This window comes from Notothenia coriiceps, unplaced genomic scaffold, assembly GCF_000735185.1.
Source record: "Notothenia coriiceps isolate Sejong01 unplaced genomic scaffold, NC01 NC01_scaffold00010037, whole genome shotgun sequence".
Classification (NCBI taxonomy): Eukaryota; Metazoa; Chordata; class Actinopteri; order Perciformes; family Nototheniidae; genus Notothenia; species Notothenia coriiceps.
In genome coordinates, this window is record NW_011342738.1 from 17,322 (window position 1) to 35,295 (window position 17,974).

The 17,974-nt window shown below is 39.3% G+C and overlaps 1 protein-coding gene across 1 annotated transcript in view; it reads right to left on the reverse strand.

The window, feature by feature from the left end:
• LOC104945811 (adenosylhomocysteinase B-like) overlaps nucleotides 1-17,974 on the reverse strand; it is a 28,594-nt gene that overhangs the window by 5,773 nt on the left and 4,847 nt on the right. The window contains exon 3 of the mRNA XM_010771530.1: nucleotides 11,590-11,594. Coding sequence (XP_010769832.1) covers nucleotides 11,590-11,594 — 5 coding nt within the window. The remainder of the gene's footprint in view (nucleotides 1-11,589; nucleotides 11,595-17,974) is intronic.

Here is a 17,974-nt window from a genome sequence, read left to right on the forward strand (position 1 = left end):
TTTTATTTGTAAAACCTCCTTCACTTCATGAAATGGCTGCAGCATCAGGAGGCAGCCTCTGAGAAGTGCAGAACCAGCGCGTACACACCGCCTTCACTGTGTTCCCCACTGCAGGCTGCTACGTTTCACACACACACATCGAACGGCCCGATAATTCCCCCTATTACTCGTTGTATGAAGGAAATGTCCGGTCACAAAGGCGCATGATGTGTGTGTGTATGTGCTCTGCTCAGCTCCGCTGTGTGTGTGTGTATGTTCGGTGTGTTTGTGTGTGCAACAACGTCATTTATTTTCAAATGACCATGAACAGTAATTTACACACATCTGGCCAACTCCATAGGTATGTGGGTGTTACCAAAAGAAGTTAGTTTAATCTTAATCTCGATGTAGTGCTAAATGCTGTCGGAGTGCACCGGAACGAACGCCCTGGTATGACGTTATTATTGCTGGCAAACAAGCCCAGGGGTCTCACTGACATTTCAGTTATATCAATATGTGTACAGTGGTCCTAATTTGTTTTAATTGTATCCTGGTTTTAAACTGTGTTAATATGTTTTGGATGCATATTATTCTATTATTTGTTCAGGCTGTTACATACAATTAGCCACTGTTGCCACCTATATTAGGCTATATTATATATTATATTAATATTTGTAAAGTGGTCCTAATTTTTTGTTTTAATTGTTGTTAATTGTTTTAATTAACTTCAGGCTGTTAAATACAATTAGCCTCTGTTGCCACCTGCTGGTGAGTAAATATTCAAATCAGTTAAAATTGACAACCGGTCCGCACATTTTTTTTTATGTATCTGCCGGTCCTTGGCACAATAAAGGTTGGGAACCCCTGTTTTAGACAACACATGGTCTAAAGCTAAGGGCAGTGTGAATATTTCCTGAGGATTAATGCTCATTATTACATTTCTGCCTCGTTTTCATCCTTGTGGGTAAACTCCACAATTTTTGCTCTCCTGACAATCTGCTTTTTTTTAACATTGCCTTTAAAGTGCCAAAATACATCTTTCCTTTAAAGGTCTTACAGGAAAAAACAGTCTTACAGGGAAAAGTGTTAAAAGGGAATACAAGTCCTCTTCATCACTAGTTGAAATTACGCCATTAACATTACATTTCACGCTTTTGAAAAGTATTTTATCCTTTTCTTTTAGAAAAATAAAAAGGATTAAAGTTATACATTTTGCAGGGTGCTTGATTCCAGGTGCTCTTCTTATGTTACTTCCAACAAAAGCATTTAACAAGAATATTTGAGTTTTCGATTCACTTAGAAAACGTAGCTTTTAGCTTGTGTGGTTTCAGTGACAGGCAGATGGCTCAGGCTTCTGTAGACGCTGTAAAATGTGTCTTCTGTGAGAACCCTGGCCTTGTTATATACAGATAAAGTAAAGGTTTGGTTACAAGGCTATTTTTAGGTGAAAAGAGAAGTCAGCAGCCTAATTTATAGCAGCAGCAAAGTGCTCCTTTCTGTCTCAGGCTGAAAACACTATCTGCAGGAGGAGCATGGATTCATCTCATCAATGTCCTTCCACATTAACCATCAATTAACCTCAAACACTTTGGGGTTCATCAATCAGAATAAGGATTATCATGCATCTCAGAGAGCGACACCATTTCAAATTGGGTAACTTACTCTGTCATTGTGTTTGTGTGTGTGTGTGTGTGTGTGTGCGTGTGTGCGTGCGTGCGTGCGTGTAGCATTACTATACTTGTGGGGACCTAAATCTGTTTACACAGTCATGTGTGGGGACTCTCCTCCCTTATGGGGACAAAATGGTAAGGGTTAGGGTTAGGGTTAGGCATGTGTTGGTTATGGTTAAGGTTAGGATAAGTCTCCAGGAAATGCATGTAAGTCAATGTAATGTCCCCTGAAGTGATGTATACATGGTGTGTGTGTGGGTGTGTGTCTGTGTGCGTGCATGACAGAGATGTTGCATAATGTGTGATTCTCAGCAGCTTGTGGGGTTTTGAACTTCCTGATGCAACTTTTCAAGACTCGTCCTGCACCTCCTTCACTTCACATAGGAAATAATCTCCTAACGCAAGCAAGAAAATCCTGGTGCATCCTCTTATATAACTGCACTTTTTTTCTTTTAGCACTTTTGCACATTTTCAACCTCATCCACAGCAGCTTTTGATGACTAACAGTGCAAAACAAGTATAAAACCTCCAGCACAGATAACTGCTTCCATCATATCTTTACATTAAATCCTTCTGAAGTGGTGTTTTGCATCCCCTGGTTTTTGTTGCAAATGCCACTGGGTTGATGGATTCTGAGTCAGACGAGAGACGACTTAAAAAATATATATATGAATGTTCCCTCCGTGAGACGAGTCCGTGCCGAATAATGTCCACTAATGGAGACATCTCCCAATCAGAGCAGATCATGTCTGATCTGCCTCCTGCCAAAGTGTGGGCGGTAAAAACACCGATAAGAATGAAGCAAGCGGAGTTAGCAGCTTTGGGAGGTGAGAGAGGAACACAATGTGGTGGTTTATCTAAATGTCTTTTCATTTCCAAAAAGGTGCACTTTTACCTCAGGGAGGAGATGCCTGAGGGGAGTGTGGAAAAAGTTTAGTTACGCAAGTTGTTTTAACAAATGTGACATTTTGATTAGAGGAACAAATCCACATATTGAGGTGTAATTGTGATTAGCTGTGTCTGAAAAACTGTAAGCATAGAGATACATGATTGAAGAACTTAAATGCAATGGATCATTGGTTGAAAAAGCTTTGAGTTATAGATTCAAAATGGGAAAATGTAGCTTAAAGTAATTGAATATTATATTTGAAATAGACAAAGTAAGCACTATTAGATGAAATAGCAGACTCGTTGTAATAGAGAGCCAAACCGACAGATGAACTGTTATACTGAGATAGAAGTAAGGATAAACAGTTGGAAAAGTCACAAATATCTGAAATTGCGGATAAATGTAATGAAAAAGAAGAAGAAATGCAAACTTGATTGATCTAAATGATCAATTGTGAAGACTTTGCTTTTTTAATAATATATATAAATTAATTATACCCAAAGTAAAGGGTAAAATACATAGTATTCTTTTACCTCTACATTTTGAGTATCGATATTATAAAGCTTTTTCTTGCTTTGAAAAGTTCAAGGTCTTTCTGGCTGGAAGCTTTTCTAATCAGGAGATTCTCTAGTACCCATACCATCCAGCAGCCGGCTTTGACATCAACCAGGTGTATGTTTATAAGTGAATTCATATGAAAGATTTTTAAAGGAGACAACGCTTGCGACTGAAAGATACTGATCTTCTGAATGACTCAGCTTTTTAAGAAATAATCCCCCTATGCAAGAAGATAAAGACAACCACAAAATAATAAAACATAATCCAACTTTGGAAGCGAAACAGCTTTACTAAGCTGTTTAGTAGCCCCTGGTCATGGCACCGATCCAATATTTAGAAATGCGTAATTCATATCTTAATTATTTTTCCCTGCTAAATGAATTGGCCGTCAACCAGATGAGGGTTAGATCAGGGGGAGTTTGATGTGAGACAAATTGAGTTATTATTTTTGCAAGTTTTTCTTTTTTTTAAAAGCAATTAAGAAAAATCTATATTTGAGCTTAGTGCATGGTCACACACACACACACACACACACACACACACACACACACACACACACACACACACACACACACACACACACACACACACACACACACAAGATACTCCTGTAATGTACCTGCTGTGAGATGGAGTATCCGATGACGGTGTCTCCTTGAGGGATGTTCCAGGTCACCATGGCCGAGTGTGCCCTCAGCTGGGTCACCGACACATTCACCGGGGCTGCTGGGACTGCTGTTAACACAAACACAATACACACAAAATGTTATGACTCTTTAGGGACATCACTTTAGAGTCTGTGCATTTGTATCCTGCAGCAGCAAGGAAAACTACTGCACTTCCTGGGAAAAACGCTGCATGGTCAAAAAGTAAACTAATCACATTATCTATGCTAAAATAATAATTAACAACAAATCATAATGCATTTTTTTTGGTGTTGCATTTCAGGACACTCAAGGACACCCTGAAAAGCATATCATAAATACTTAAACAGATGAAAACAGTAAAACATGACAAAAACACAGCAAACATTATTAAATATGGCAATCAGTCCTTTGCAAAAATAAAGGATGAATAATAAATTGAATTATAGATGATAAGTCAAACACTTAAAATAACTGTCTCAAAACTTTTTTTTTCATCATGATTAAAGGTCTCCTAGGTCCGGCAGTGGCTCAGTCTGTAGGGACTTGGTCTTGGAACCGAAGGATATATAAAAAACATATGAAATAAATGTTTTGCTCAAAATAACAGACCACCCATTCTAGCCATGTATTTCAGCCATGTTGCTAAAGTGCTGATTCCGGGTTTGGGCCTTTAAATGTAACCGAGCTGCTGCTGACCACGCCCCTTTAGAGCATGTGTGAGCTCTCCACTGTGAAGAATTTGGTTTCTACCCAGATTCCCAGCTAAATGTTGCCGTGATTAAACGCCATAGTATGTTCCAAACCACATCAAGGTAACAGTATGGAGCTCAAAAGCTTTTTCTCTCGCGGGTTTAACTCAAGGACATTAACTTTTTATATCCTGCTTTTTTACACATATTCTCTCCAGTACAGGTTAGCTCTGAGTGTTAGCGATGCTTGCTAATGTAAACACAGACCATATTACTTCCAAAACAAATCGCGCATTGTTTCTGATACAGCGACGTTTCTGATAGGGCCGTGGACGTACAGCCAGCCCACATTTGAGTAATGTCGTCATGACCGCAGCAAATCTGGATCAGCTCCGTTGTTCCCCCGTTTTTAGAGATGTGAGTAAGGAGGAAAAGAGAGAGGGTTGTATTTTCTGACACTTCGTGAGTCTCCTTACAAACCGGGGACACATATTTATGTGTAATAAGCGCATTTTGCATAATAGGTGACATTTAAAACTCGAAGTGGCAGTAAAATAAATGTAAATTAAGGGACACATTCTTTTTTGTCAACATTGATTTTTCTGTCTACTTATCGTTTATAATGTGATCACAAATCATTAGGTCCCCTGCATAAATGAAAGTTTGATGAAAGTCAAACAGAGGAACTATGGACGAAAAAACATTACAAAAGGTTGATTCACGTCTATATATAGTGTACGATACGTGGATAACACACACTGATTTTCTGTCATGCCTACAAGCGTGTCCTTGAGCAAGACACTTCCCCCTCTCCTGTCTTTGTGGATTAAAGTGTCTAAAGGCCCGGACACACCAGGCCGAAATCGGCCGTTTTCGTTAGTCGGACGACGAAGCGTGCCCTGTCGCCCAAACTCAATTTGGTGTGTACCGCACCGCCGGCCGTGACATGCCTTATTTGGCCATAGGCAGTCGGACAAAGAAATCACTCTGATTGGCTGTTCAGCTAGCGAATCAGTGCATGAGAAGTGAAACGGTTGCTTGAGAATGTCTTCCACAAGCAACACTCCAATGGCTGATAGCTCCAGTACCGCACCAAACATGTTTTCGATGGACGAGAGTGAAAATGGAACGCACACGCTATTTGTTGTTTATTTATATCACGTAGTCTGTTCTTCTCTGTCTTCCGGTTGTTGCCTCTTTTGAATGACGAATACACACTACCGCAGCAACGAACAAGAAAGCATGTTAGAAAAAAAGGGTAAGGCATTAAAGAAGAAGGGAAGAGAGCAAGGAAGAAAGGAAGTCCGAAAGAAAGCAAGTAAGTAAGAAAACCAGCTAGGAAGCAAGCCACAAGTCTAGCAAGGAAGTAAGAGTGAAAGGAAGTGGGCAAAGAAGCCAGCATGAAACTCGGCGAGTTTTATTTATAATTAAGATAATTATAATATTACATTTTAAAAGCTCCTTTTAAATCATCTAAGGGTACTTAACAAAACAAGATAACAGGGACAACAAATAATTAAAGAAAAATGCTCTGTGGCTTCTAATTATTAAAGTTGACATTAAGTGTACCAACTCGGTGCTATATTTTAAGATAAAAAAATGTAGAGTTGCGGTTGTAAAAAATATTTATCATGCTAAGAGCTTTTTTTATAATTAATTTGGCTTCTGTGCAATACTTCTGAATTTTCTTTAATAGCAAAACATTTCTGTGGAATATCACCGTAAATGTCAAGCTCTATCTCCGGCTAACAAGCTAACCCCAGCTCATTATGCAAGCTCCCTGCACGACACCAGCCAGAACTGGCTCATCCTTAAAGAAAAATACTCCCTTTAACATTCATACAAAATAATCTGTAGCTCCGTCAATCCTGCATTTCCAAAGAAGGGCTCATAAACCTGTTGGACTCATGGAGGAGGCGTGAGTGGCTGCACAGCGAGAGGAACTATGTGGGAGTCTTTTTTTCAGTTAAGAAAAAGCAACATTTGTGACTACCCAATCCGTCCTGTGGCTGAGATGCATTCTGGTCTATTTCCTGATGCTGTGGGTGTAGATGTTGGACTGCGTGCTGCTGATACATTCCTGTCGGTTTTGAGGGTGTTGAAAGTGTGGCTGCACAAAGAAGCTCTTTGATTCTGGTTCGGTCTTAACCCATAAATTAGAGCAGATTCTGTTGCGTTTCTGACAGATTTTCATTGCATTTGTGGCCAAAAGTACGTCGACACCCAAACATTACACCCAGAAAGTGATTTTCAATTAAAACCTTATTCCAATTTGACTGCAACATTTTGGAGCAATGACTTTCTTTCTTTCAGCCTGAAGAGCAATCAAGGTTCTGAATAAAGGTGAAGCCGAATGTCATGGTGCACAAACAGAAATAGATTCATTTGAGGCTGCCCAAAGTGAAGTGAAATATGCAACATGTTATTGCAAAATTGTTCTTCTTCTACTACAGAAAAATCAGTAACTGTAGATTCATTCATGTGTAAGGTTTGAACATTAGGGCTTAAACAGACTGACTCATTCAATCTTCTTAAGCTTTCTGACTCCAGTTGTATAACCCAAACTAAACTTCCTGGATTGAATTCAATCAAATGGAATTCAAAGTTGCCTCAAGGAGCTTCAGAACAACCAGCCTGTGCTTGAACCGTCGATTAGTTTGAATTGTATTAAGTTATTCCTCCTTTCTCTTCTCCATTCTCCTAGGAATATCCAGCATTCCTGTTGTGTCAATTTCCACTTTCCACATACAGTCTTTTGAAACCTGTGGCAATGTAATGTAACCACAGGAGGACTTCTCATATGTACATGAAACCAACATATGTACATGAAAATAACACGCGAAATAGAAATATTCAGTCCTCCACCCACACACTCCTATAAAAACCATGCTCCGTGTCACTGCCAATGACACTAGAGATCCCCCCCCCCCAAACTCCTGTCAGGATATGGCGGCTAAATCCCAGACGCTCTCATCTGCCAGTGCTGCAATGGAGATCACACACAGAGAGTAGACTCTTGTATCCACATTATACACAGCAGGGAGGAGGGAGATGAGAGGGAGGATAACACATGTCAGGAATAACAAGAAATGAGTCAGAGGGGCAAAGAGATGAAGAGAGAGGAATTATATCAGGCTGATATCAAGAGTTCATTTGGAGAGAAAAGACAGACGAAGGGCAGAGTGAGATGGATGGAGAAGGAGGAGGAGGAGGAGGAGGAGGAGGAGGAGGAGAAAGGTCAATGGTGGAGGGAAAACAGGGAGGAGAATATGGATTCAATTATGAAATTATTCATTATCATTACTCGCATGTCCTTGTTTGTCCTTCATGTTTTTTCTGCCCAAATTATTTATGTATGCTCATTCATCAGTGTTTAAACACTTCAGGGAGCATTAAGCCTCTTCTCAGTCCCTTCATGTTCTATATTTAGCTAGATTTGGGATTGTAATGTCTCCCCTTAGCTGGAAAACACTCAAATCCAATGATATATACATATGCTATCATCACACACTTACTGTAACTCTTAAAATCAATCTGCAGGTGGATCAAGGATTCATTTAACATTTCAATTAATGAATTCAGTCAATAAGATTTACTCAATATTTATAAAAATGTCTTATGTTGTTTTGCTTTGCAACAAACTATAACAAAATGCAATCACCAATGAATACTAATGGTATTTGCTTATGTGCTCTGTAAAAATTGAAATAATGTCAACTAGTAATAACAAATATTTCTTAGTAAATAAAACAAGTTCTACAATGCTGCACAAATCTACTTCAGAGCATTTGGTAAGAAATTAGAGGTGAAGTTAACCGAAGGCTAAATGTTATCTTAGAATCCTATTTTACAAAAAGATTGGATATGTGTTACCTTAGAAATTCATGAAAACTCTTGTATCTGTCCTCAAATATCTCCGCAAATAAAAAACAATGCTGTTTTCCTTTACTGTTCTATGAGACAAACAAAAATTTCCAACCATCATATGTTACTTCTCTGCAGCTCCTAACAACACAATGAAAATGAGCATCTCCACCAGTTACAAACACAAAAACAACCTCCTGACAGCCGCTGTTTACATGTGTTTTCACATATTCAGTCTGTGGGTTCCTCCTGGAGGGAAGTAGTCGTGGACTGGCTGTAAATCAGAGCCAGGGAACATGTTGCTGATCGCCTGCAACAGTGTAATCGACCTAATGGTTTAACGGTTCCCCTCTCCAGGATGAATGTATGTGAGTGTAAGTGCATGAGTGTGTGTGCTCCTACTGTAACAATCTGTGCATGCTAACTAAGATACAGTATGAGCAGGGGCGTATTCAGAGACAATGGGCACCTGGGCACAGACATGTAAAAGACCCCCGGTTCCTTGTTACAAAGACTGAAAGAGTTCTTTCATTCCAAAATGATAGTTTTCTTTCTCTTCATGGTCATTTACAACCAATTGGTGATTAAGGTGCTAAGCTCGATGCATCATGTCTTTGCATACCTGTCCTTTTCCTTCTCTTTTTGGTGACTTTGCAGATTTCTTTTTTTGTTGTTGTTTTACTTCTGTTTCTGGTCATGTTGCATCTTTTGTGGTACATATTTCTGCCTGTGATCACTTTGAGCATTGTTGTGGTCCTTTTGTCTTAATGTGTCATGCTTTAGCGTGCTTTCGTTGTTGTTTTAACTAGGGGTCGACCGATTTTGCATTTGACAGATTATCGGTATCGGCCTTTTTTTTCATCAAATTGCTGATACGACTTTGGCTCTGATGCGGCCGTTTCTCTGGCTGCAGTCACCACTGTTCACAAGCAATGTCCCGCCCACAGCGCTATCTGATAGGCTATTACTGAAGTGTCAATCAACACTGAAGATTCTCCGGGCTGCAGCCAGCCAGAGAGGCGGGACCTTCTCAGATTACAGGCAGGTGCGAAGAACGCAGACACAGACACAGACAGAGGCAAGCAGCAGCAGTGATCGGTGTTTCGAAGGTAAATCAGTTGAAAGCCGAAGTTCAATAAACATCCCAATCCCCTATGCTGAAGTTGCAAAAACACCACGATCTCATGGTCCAATTCTATTAGTTTCCCAGTTACAAAGGGACAGGGGGGAGGGGTAGCGTCTCGCAGCGGAGAAACTGTGACGCGCTAGGACGACTGGGACTGTGACGGCTGCTAGTGGAGCCTCGCAGCAGCTCTGCTTTCTGCACCACAATCTGGTGCTGCTGAATTGGGACTACTAAATGAGTGAGACTCAAATATCAGAAGTTCAGAACAAGTTTTAGTAGTTTTTATTTTTACTTCATTTACTTTACTCAGGGTCACAGAGAGGAAACCAGTTTTAAGATGTTGAAAAGTTCATTAAACATAAAAAGGCATTTCAAAGAAGTTGTGTTATACTACCAAGATTTTCAGATTTTACTGCAAATGTTTATCGGTTCCAAATATCGGTTATCGGTCTCCTTGATTACTAATAATCGGTATCGGCCTTGAAAAAGCCATATCGGTCGATCCCTAGTAAAATCAATAGATATTTTTTAAACCAACTTAAGATTTTAGAACAAAGGGCTCCTTGGCTTACAAGGTTACAACTACCGGAAGACTATAAATAAATAAATACCCCTGTTTTGGTCTCATTAGTCAAACAGCATGATTTATGATACTAAATAAATACATCTAGGCTATGTTTATGCTTAAGGGCTGAGCAGGTAAAACAATGTTATGCTACAGAAAGGGTAGAGCATGTTGAACGTTTCTTAATGTCCTTCCAACCATATAATAATACAAATAAATGCAATGAACTAAAACAACCCAGTAATAAAGGTACCATTGAGCTTAATGAATATCATCCAGTTTAAAGCAGAAAACAGCAAAGTAATAAAGCAAACGGCAACAAATTACAATCTTCACACAGACAGTATTACGCAGGGCAATTGTATTCGATTCCATTCAATTGTACAGGTGTTTATGTTCCTGTGTCCATCCCCTGTATATTAATGTAGTGAACACAATGTGTTACTGGGGAAAACAACTCTTGAAACCCTTAGCCCATTTTTTTTGGGAAGAGGTACAAAATGGTGTCACCAGATGGCCGATACTTGTGGGCAGAAAAGCCACCATGGCAGGAAAATATGTTCACTGCTGAATTAAAGTAACCCTGTGTCCCAAAGTGACTATGCAAATTAGTATACATGTCAAATGCCTTAAACTAAATTGGCAATTTAAATCAAGTAGCTAAACAGTTACTAAATAATACAAGTTGGGGAATGAGAATAGTCTCCGGGGCTAAGTATGCCAACAATTTTAAGTAGCAAGTCAGCCACATACAATCTTAACAATTAAAAGTGTCTGGCATGTCGTATTAGCTTAATACACTTATTTAAAGAGTAAACTTTGTTCATCCGCTTCAGTTGGACATTTGTTTAGAGTGTTTTAGAGTGCTCATAGCCTAGATTTGTGGATGTTTCTATGTGTATATTTAATCTCATATATAGCTTAGAGACATAACACATCCACAGTCTCCTCTCTTAATATGCTGACAGACACACAATCTTGTAGCTTTTACTCACAGGCTTCCATTTGCAAGTGCAAACAGGTCAGTCAAATCCAATCAATACACATTATCGGCTTAGTGAAGGCTAGGATTTGTAAGAAAACATATCAAGTCTAAGGGGAAAGCCTTAGAACTCCTTTACTCGAAATACAAACGAACATTTCCTGTTAACTCTACGGTTTCTTCATCATTTATGTCAGAAGGAGCCCACACTAGAGTTTTCGAATATAACGCCTAAATGACATCAGCTGTCCACAGGCACAGCACCCCAGCTAAGGTGAACATAATCAGAGCAGACAAGAAACTACAGAAACATGCTGTGACCTTTCAAGTCTGAGGGGAAAGGCTCTGTATACATTTACAAAATGTGAGGGGACACAAAAAAAAAATTCCCATCACATAAATGAGAGTGTGACTAATGGGTAGTGAAAGAGCTGGTCTGTAACCTGAACTCCAAAATAATCTAGCCTGAGTCTCCATGGCCACTTTGGGGGAGCAGTGGGGGGTTTGACAAGGGAAATGGGGGGGACCACCTGCACACCCAGCGGAGCCAGCTCTGTACTGGCACCACCATTTGTTACGCTCTGGATTCCCATTACTTTAGAGCTAGCTTGGCTGGGAAATCCATCTCCTGGTGTCAGGTTTATCAAACTTCTATGCAAACTGAAATGGTGGAAAATGGGAGAACGATCACAGCCATGCAAAGCGCTACGTGGGAAAAATATCTCTTCACTTAAGGTGTGAGAAATCTTAGTATGCAGTAATACATAGCTATGATCTTGTTTCTCATTTTAACTTGACATAAGAAATATCATAACACAATTTGAGGACAGTGTGAAGTGTAAGATACAAGCATCCACATTCAAATTATAAGCAGCAGCATTTTATGCAGCCTCAGCAAGCTTAGTGTCAGCCCTACATTTAATAGGCACTTAACACACAAAGAAAGCTGCAAACGGAGGTGATATATGCCTTATATTAGAGGGCAGCATCAGCCAATCCTGGTTTGAATGCCATCTTGGAAGGTCTGCGGGAAGGAAAAAGGCCTTTATCCTAAAATAGTTTCATTAGATGTAATCACTGGTGAAAAATTGCAATTCCAGGTCTTGATGCCACTCAATCAGCAATCAGTCGTTATCAGTCGATGGCTAAAGTGATACGCAATACGTCATTGACCAATCTCCGTCAAATACCTGTTCCCTAAATAGTGTGGTTATTAAATTGTTACATTATCAACATTATAATCACGTATAGGCTGGGTATCAGTACTTAATACCTTAAAGGTAACAACCAAACTAACACAGTACAAGTAGCATCAAAACTTCTGTCGTCAAACGATACATGCATTCAAACTTCACTGTACCCACATTTAGACTTGTTTTTCTTTAAATGTATGGATTGTTGGCAGCCAATCAACGCAAGCTTTCTTCGAACGTGCAACATGTGATTTCACCACTATCACAGCAGCCAAAAACATGTTGGTAATGGGAGGAGTGGTGGTGTTTATGTGGTATAGAACAAAAATGGTATCAAAGAACTCTATTAGTATCGGTGCCAGTTAAAGGGAACATGTATTTTTAGTGGTATTGTACATTTTTAAACAATCCCCAGCCTTGTAATAATTTAAAAAACGATAATGCTAAACTTCTGCTGGTTCAAACATATTTATTGCAAGAGTTTTGACCCATCTCGATTTATATCAGAGTACATTTAATATTATTCTTTTTTGGTTTATTAAAAAGAAAAAATGAAATGTTTCATGACTTGATACACATGTACGCAGTGTCCTCGTGCCTTGGGGACCTTGGCTGGGTTCACAAAGGTTATAAAATAGGGTCAAAAGAGGTTTTCCTATACTTACAGAAGCAGACTTCCTTGAGGCCTCTCTGTTCTACATGGTTCTCTGCATCAATAATACAGACTGACATGCACAAGATACTCTCAAGGAGAGCCAGTCAGTTTGCATCACCAGAGTGCTCGCTGTGAAACAAACAAATTAGAACTGACAATCCTTTTGATCGTCCATACATCCTCATGAGAAGGATACAGCCTCGTCTCCTCTGTCCACCTCCCTAGGAATTGTAAACAGAAACCAGATGTCTTTTCAGCAACTAAAGACATTATCGGGACGAAAGGAGCACTACCCCGTGGATATAAAAATTGTTGGAAATGATTGAAGGTTCTTCGCAAAAATTGAAAAAAAGGAAATCAGTGCGTAGCATAAACGCTGTGAAATACAAATCAGACGTACTGATCTTCTGGGAGCAGCAGCACTGAGAACGTAAACTAGTCAAATGTCTGTCAGGAGTTTAAACGGAACTGGAAGAGCGTAGAAATTGCATTAGTTACAAGAATATATATCTCCCAGTGGGATTTTATAGCAGAAGCACGGGGATGTGCTACAAATGCCTCTGACTGTCGGCTGATCAAATTTGTATAAGATTCTTTCAACAAAGCCTCGCAAAATACCATGAATAATGCTGACATTTGAGCAAATTACCCCAAAAGGGGAAACTGTTGATGTCACTACAAGGTCAAATGTCTTATAAACATCAGGGCTCGACAGTAACGGTTGCCAGGTTGCCATTGGCAACCATTCAGAAAAAATGTTAACCACTTATTGGCCTTTGGTTGCCATCAGTAGCAACCAGTTTTTAACATAAAGAAATAAGGACAGCAAACAGCTAAATGTGCACCCCAAAATAGATAAATGTTAATTATTTGTTGTATTAAGAGTGATATTTAATTATTGTTGTGACCAGTCGAACCTGATACTTAAGTTGCACGTGCATTGGTGTGACTACGGAGCCAGAAAGCGATGCACGTTAACTCGCGTGCGCACTGCGCGGTGCGCTGTGTTTGTTTTTACAAAAAATGGCGAAGCAAATTAAGTTGTTTGACTGTGGGGTAAAAAGTTCGGCCAACACCTCAACTTCTCAAACGAATGTTCAAAATGTTTCAACTGATAAAGCGCAAAGTGAACCCGAACGAAAAGCAAAGAGGACATGTGTAAAGTCTTGGGAGGCGAAATATATAAGTACATTCTGCTCCGTTGTCCATTCACTTCCGGTAAAGGTTCCTTCAAAATAAGAGTCCCGATCTTATTACTATCAAAATAAAAGTGCAAAACGAAACTTTACCTTAGGAAAATATTGGCATACAAATATAATCACTTCTATAAAAAGGTAACACATTTTAAATATAGTTAGACATATTAAAGGTAATTTACAGCATTCATAATTAATATATCATTCTTAACTGTGAATGGTTCTCATTTATTTAACATTAGAAATGTATTAGTCTGGCCAATCCAAGACTTCAATGCTGAAGGGCCAATGGATCAATGGTGGAGGTCAGCACAAAGGTCAAGGAAACCCACATTTGAAAGAAAGACAACAGATGACCAAGAAACTAGTGACTTACTCAATTCATCTGTGAAGAACATGACGACAGCTGCACTACTGGTGTTTTGTATACCAACAATTGAGGGTGGACACGTTTACTACCACTTAAGTTTCAATTAATTGTGTTAATTACTTATTGTAATGCACTTGAACATTCTTTTGTGTCACATGTTCATTATTAAGTTGATGTATAACTGTATAGTATCTTAATTATTTTAAATATAAGGTGACTAAAAATGGCAACCGTATTTTCAGTTTTGGCATCCAAAAGCTGATGCCTGGTTGCCAGTCTGGCAACCACTTTTAAAAGTTAGCGTTGAGCCCTGAGGGGCTTTCTTTTCTTCAGGCAGATGCTGATGAAGTCAGGGTCTGACTAAGTGTTATCCCTACCTGTCACTGTGGCATAATGGGAAAATATGGAAAATATCATGAAACCTTAATTACTGACTATTTTTTAATTGGTAATTGAATTAGAAAAAAGTCTTTTCATAAGGAAATCTGATCTGCCATGGTAACACGTCACCTGAATTGTTTGATGCCACAACCAAAATATTCCTGTACAGGAGTGCAGGAGGTAAATGCTCATTGGATTCCCTGGCTGAGGTCCTGCGTTAGTAGCTGTTACATAGCCACCCTCTATGGCTTGGAGGAATAACCCAGGTGGAAAATGTTTAACAAAGCCAAAGGGCCTTTTTAAGAGACTTGATGTCAAAGAGCACAAAGGAAAATGTGTAAAGTGGTTAAACCTGCCATCGTGCAGATGCTGCTATCACTACAGGTTTATTATGTTTACTTTGAAAAATGTATGGATTGTGGCTGCGAGGGAGTGACCGCACTCCCTCGCAGCCACAAGGTTGTGGGTTCAATCCCAGCCCATGCAGTCAACATGTCGATGTATCCTTGGGCAAGATACTTAACCCTGAGTTGCTCCCGATGGCATGGCCAACGGTGTGTGAATGTGTGTGAATGTTAGGTCCTAGAGTAAGGTACACTGCTCTGTATGAATGGGTGTGAATGGGTGACTGACATGTAGTATGTAAAGCGCTTTGAGGGGTCGTAAAGACTGGATAAAGCACTATATACAGTTGCAAGAAAAAGTATGTGAACCCTTTGGAACTACCTGGATTTCTGCATAAATTGGTCATAAAATGTGTTCTGATCTTCATCTAAGTCACAACAATAGACAAACACATTCTGCTTAAGCTAAAACCACACAAACAATTATATGTTTTTATTGAACACACCATGTAAACATTCACAGTGCAGGGTGGAAAAATATAATTGTTTGTGTGGTTTTAGCTTAAGCAGAATGTGTTTGTCTATTGTNTTCTACCGGGAGTTCTGTGCTAAGTGTGTTAGCATTTTTTCGCTCCGGGCTAATTCAGAGGCTTGGTATTACCCTTGTGTTTCGTTTAGCAAACAAGGTTAAAAAAAAAAAAAAACATGATCTTTTATAGGAAGAAATGCAAACGTTTCAGTACGCAGCCCTAACTACAACACTTGTGAATAAATAAGCTGTTGTGGCATCAAAGTTTATATATGGCCAAATTTGCAAGAAAACATGGAAAGTCTCAGGCTATATATCTGAGACATTAAAAGAAAAATAGATGGTGCAAGTCAAAATGAAAAGGCAGTTTCTAGTTTACAGGAAATGCATCTGGTTGATAGCATTAGCTGCTCAGTATAACCTCTGTCGTCTTCTGACTTGAAAAGGGCACCACAGCAGTGGTTTCTAAGAGGTCATCTGACCCACCCATTTATCTGAACTCACTCACTCAGACAGGGGAAGAGAAGGTTCCAGACTGACTGCCCCAGGCCGCTCTTCTGTTATCATGTGTTTGTTTGATCAGAGCAGGACTGGTTTCATCCTGCAGGAACCAGCACCCGTGAACCAACGGAGAATCAATAACCCACTCTCAGCTCTTCCCCTCAATAAGTTACACTTCTCTCTGCTCATGATACTCTAACTAAATATGTAGCTTACACATTGAGCTTTCACAATGCACACGATTCTGGTCTTTATTTTATCTTTTGTATTCTAAAAGGTCAATTTCTTTTTTTTAAATAAAAAATGCTTAAGATTTGTTTTTTCGATGTTACATTTTAAGAACCATATCCTTATATGCAATCTGCTAGCGGTCCAAAAAGGGACAACAATGGTCCAAATTGTATTTATTTTTAGACTCATATTTGATAACAACTGCTGTCTAAAGATGTTGTCACAGATATAAACATTTGTATAGTGTTTCAGTCTCACTAGATACCTGTGGACCTGTAAAAAACGCATTAAACCTACTTTAGCGTTTTTTCAAACATTTTTAAATACAGGCATGTAAAACACCAAACAAACGACTATGAAACAAGACCACTATTTCAAAGCATTACTAAATCCCCTTTAGAGGGCAAACTATCAGTTATCCCAGTGGCATATGTATACAAATAATACAGATTTTAAATTTGACAGTTATCATACAGTATACATTTGCTTATCTATTAGACCCTCCAGAAAAACGCGGGCAAAAATCCTTACTTATGCAGGCTAAAATCCTTGATTATACGATTTAAACATGCAGGGTTTTTATGTGACTTTATGCGGTGAAGTTGCGGAAAGTTGCGAAAAAGAATAGTTTTTTTTAAAATATTGGGCTGTCTTATTTATTCTCTCTGACACACATCCTGCCAATAACGTTAAACCCCTTTCCTATTAAATTAAACACATTCAATGTTTATTTATTGTAAAAACAATTGGGCTATTTTACACACACACACACACACACATACATACACACACACACACACTTCTCCACCTCATTCTGTTTTAATTTACTCGTTCGTTATCTGACCAGCTTCAATCTTGTAGGCTACTCACTTCGTTTCTTGGAGCCCTCGAAAGGGTTTTGGAGGTTGATGCCTCGGTGAACGCGAGTTGTTTGGCTTTCTTGTCCGCAGCAGCAGAAAGCATTTTCGAATGTTTGAATGAATCAAAGTGGGTCGTCACCGTTGACTTTCTCATGCTCCAACAAACAGTTGCACGGGGTGCAGAACAGTTTCCCCCCACTTTCGTGCAAGACATCGGGGTACTGCTTTGCCCGGTCTTTAGCAGAAATGTTCGTCGGTAAATGAGATGGATCTGAGTTTTTCATCTTGGTGTTTTCTCTCTCGTGTGAGTTCCACACGTTCACTCTACGGTGTTGTTTACCTTCTGTGATGCGCGAGCTGATGACGTCGCGTCATCATCATCACTACTTCACGTCAAGACGAGTTAACTTTTTTTTTTTTCAACTTTGTGTGGAAAAATGCTGGGATTATGCGCCCTTTTGATAAATATGCGGTCTTTTAAAAATCTGCGCCATTTTGCTGATTATGCGGTAAATTCTGCGAACGCAGAATCACGTTTTTCTGGAGGGTCTAATCTATGGTACGTACAGTAGGGCTAGTCCTTTCCAATAATCATAGGAACATATTTGAAAAGCTCACAGTTAATGTAACATACTATAGTGCTGCTAACAAGCTTTAGGTATGACACACTAGTTGGATGCTATCTCATCATGTTTCTAACTAGGTTCTTATCCCTTTTCAAGGGTCATACTTGATTTATATGAAA